Source organism: Arachis hypogaea, chromosome 13 (genome assembly GCF_003086295.3).
Source record: "Arachis hypogaea cultivar Tifrunner chromosome 13, arahy.Tifrunner.gnm2.J5K5, whole genome shotgun sequence".
NCBI lineage: Eukaryota > Viridiplantae > Streptophyta > Magnoliopsida > Fabales > Fabaceae > Arachis > Arachis hypogaea.
The window spans coordinates 132,210,481-132,213,096 of NC_092048.1; the positions used below are offsets into that span (position 1 = coordinate 132,210,481).

A 2,616-nucleotide genomic window follows, 5' to 3' on the forward strand; every position below is an offset into this window, starting at 1 on the left:
TTCAGCATCAATGAATTTATTAACTAGTTAGAGTAGTAAGGACTTTCTCCTTTCTTAACTAGTACTATTGATCACGAGACCTTGAAATTGGGAGAGCAATAATATAAAGTCTTTTTATGGTACTTGATATTTATCGCAAGATTTAAAGTTTAAAAGGTGAATCGCATTTTACTTTCTTTATTTTTAAGTAAATTAAACAAAAATTTTGTAGACACCAAAATATTCTCAAAATATTAAAACTTGTGCAGCTGTGTCCACCACTTATCTCTTAAATTTAATGGGTTTACGGTTTACCAGACATGGCAACGCCACTCGATAGAAGTGGATACCCTTCCATGCCCCCTATTCTCTCCCAATACGAGGATATTAATTGAAATTTTTTGAAATAATAATATAATTCAATATAAAAAGTTATAAGTCATATTATTTCAAAATATATATGTATTTGAAATCAGATTTTTACGATGAATATACAATTAATTAAGAAAGTAAATGTTTTGACTAGTGAAATAAAAAAAGAGAAAAAATATTAGTGTTTGAAAAGTTTCTGCTGTCTTGTTTGACGGTTGAAATTATTAGATGAGTTGTTAATAATAAAAGATATATGTTTAAGCTAATTAAAAAAAAGAGGAATTATTTGAGGTTGGGATTAAAAAAGAAAGTATTGAAAAAGATGGATTAGAAGTAAGAAGTGTGAAATTGTCCGTATTGTTGTTGATTGCATTTGGAAATTAGTGTGAATAGTTGGGGCGAAGAGTGATGGGGAGGTGTGGGTGTGGGAAGGAGGCATTGATCATGATGATTCAGGTGGGTAGTGAGTAGGTGACACAAGTGGATGGGGCTCTGCTTGCTTGGGAAGTTGAAAACATTGAACGCAGCAACCCGCCTTACTTTCTTTTTCTACACAAACACCACGCACCACCTTTCATCACTTCTTCTCCTCAAATCCTCAACACCGGCTGCACCTCCTTCCTATATGTGTTTAATTAGGGTTTACATGCAAATCTCTCTTGGTCGGTTCCCAGATAAGGCCCTGCCACTTGGATAAGGTTCTCTTTTCTCTTCTCTATCCGATAATACAGATCTCAATCTTTCGTTTTCTTTCTTTCTTTCTTTCTTTCCAACTTCTTTTTCTTTAAATTAAACTTGAACATGGCGAATCGATGGTGGGCTGGGAATAATGTGGCTATGAGGGCAACCGACTCAATCTCAGCGTCCCCATCAGTGCACCTGAGAAGAGAACAGGAGTTCCTCGACACTCCCACCAACAACAACAACACTCCAACAAACAGCAGCAATAGTAACACCAACCCCAACACCGAAGAAGACGAGAGCAGAGACACCGGTGCCGCTGCTGGAGCAAGAGGAGACGACAACAACCCTGCAGACCCGGCAAGTGGACCAGGAACCAGCGGAAAAAGGCCACGTGGCAGGCCTCCGGGATCTAAGAACAAGCCTAAACCCCCAGTTGTCATTACCAAAGAGAGCCCCAACGCACTCCGCAGTCATGTTCTTGAGATCAGCAGCGGCTCCGACGTCGCTGAAAGTATCGCCACCTTCGCCAACCGCCGCCATCGAGGTGTGTCGGTCCTCAGTGGAAGCGGCATTGTTGCAAACGTCACGCTCCGCCAACCCGCTGCTCCCGGTGGCGTCATCACTCTCCATGGAAGGTTCGAGATACTCTCACTCAACGGCGCTTTCCTGCCCGCTCCTTCTCCTCCCGGGGCCACCGGACTCACCGTTTACCTGTCCGGCGGTCAGGGGCAGGTGGTTGGCGGAACTGTTGTGGGTTCCTTGGTGGCTTCGGGCCCTGTAATGGTGATTGCCGCAACCTTTGCCAATGCTACTTATGAACGGTTACCGCTTGTCGAAGATGAACAAGTTGAAGAAGAAATGCAAGTGCAGCAGCAACATTCAGGAGGAGTGAGTGGTGGCGGTGGCGGTGCTGCTGCTGCTGGTGGTGGCAGTGGAGGAGGTTCTTCTTCTCAAGGTGGTGGTTTGGGTGAGGGTGGTGGTTCTGTGGGAATGTACAATTTGCCACCGAATTTGATGCACAATGGTCAATTGGCAGCACATGATGTTTTCTGGGGACCTCCACCGCCTCGTCCTCCGCAGCCTCCATCTTTCTAAAGGGACGACAACGGAATGGGATGAAATGAAGTGAAATGTTGTTGTGATATATCTCTTTCATCATAATAACTGACTTGTTTGTTGTACTTTTGTGCAGTGACGGTTTTCTTTCTTTCTTAGCAAGGTAGTTAGGATGATGAGGAACCTTAGCTTTTTCTTTTGTTAGTTCAATATTTTGCTTTGCTTCAAAGGAACTCGCCAGTAGTAATTTAATTTTCAGATATGTTTTTATTTGTACTCTTTTTCTGCACCTGCTATCTTCAATTCCCTTTTTCTTTCAATATATCTCTTGTGGTGGAAGAGTTGAGTTATGATTGTGTAGGTGAGAATGGTAACCGTGAAGGGAATAAGATTAATTGGTGGCTCCTACCGCTCCTCCTATATTCTATTCTATGTGGTAAGTGTACTTTGTTTGTTAATTGTTTTGACTCCTCCCTTGTTTCCTCATTTGATTGCATGGGTACTACTTGCTGCAAGTATTAATTA

The 2,616-nt window shown here is 42.4% G+C and overlaps 1 protein-coding gene across 1 annotated transcript; it reads left to right on the top strand.

The window, feature by feature from the left end:
- Nucleotides 1-2,367, top strand: LOC112733647 (AT-hook motif nuclear-localized protein 15). The gene has a single exon (XM_025782685.3). It carries the CDS (start codon nucleotides 1,153-1,155, stop codon nucleotides 2,128-2,130), a length of 978 nt encoding a protein of 325 aa, XP_025638470.1. The 5' UTR covers nucleotides 1-1,152; the 3' UTR covers nucleotides 2,131-2,367.
- The last annotated feature ends 249 nt before the right edge of the window (nucleotides 2,368-2,616 follow it).

Coding starts and splice junctions, on each gene's coding strand:
- LOC112733647 (XM_025782685.3), top strand. CDS start 1,153: ATGGCGAATCGATGGTGGGCTGGGAATAATGTGGCTATGAGGGCAACC.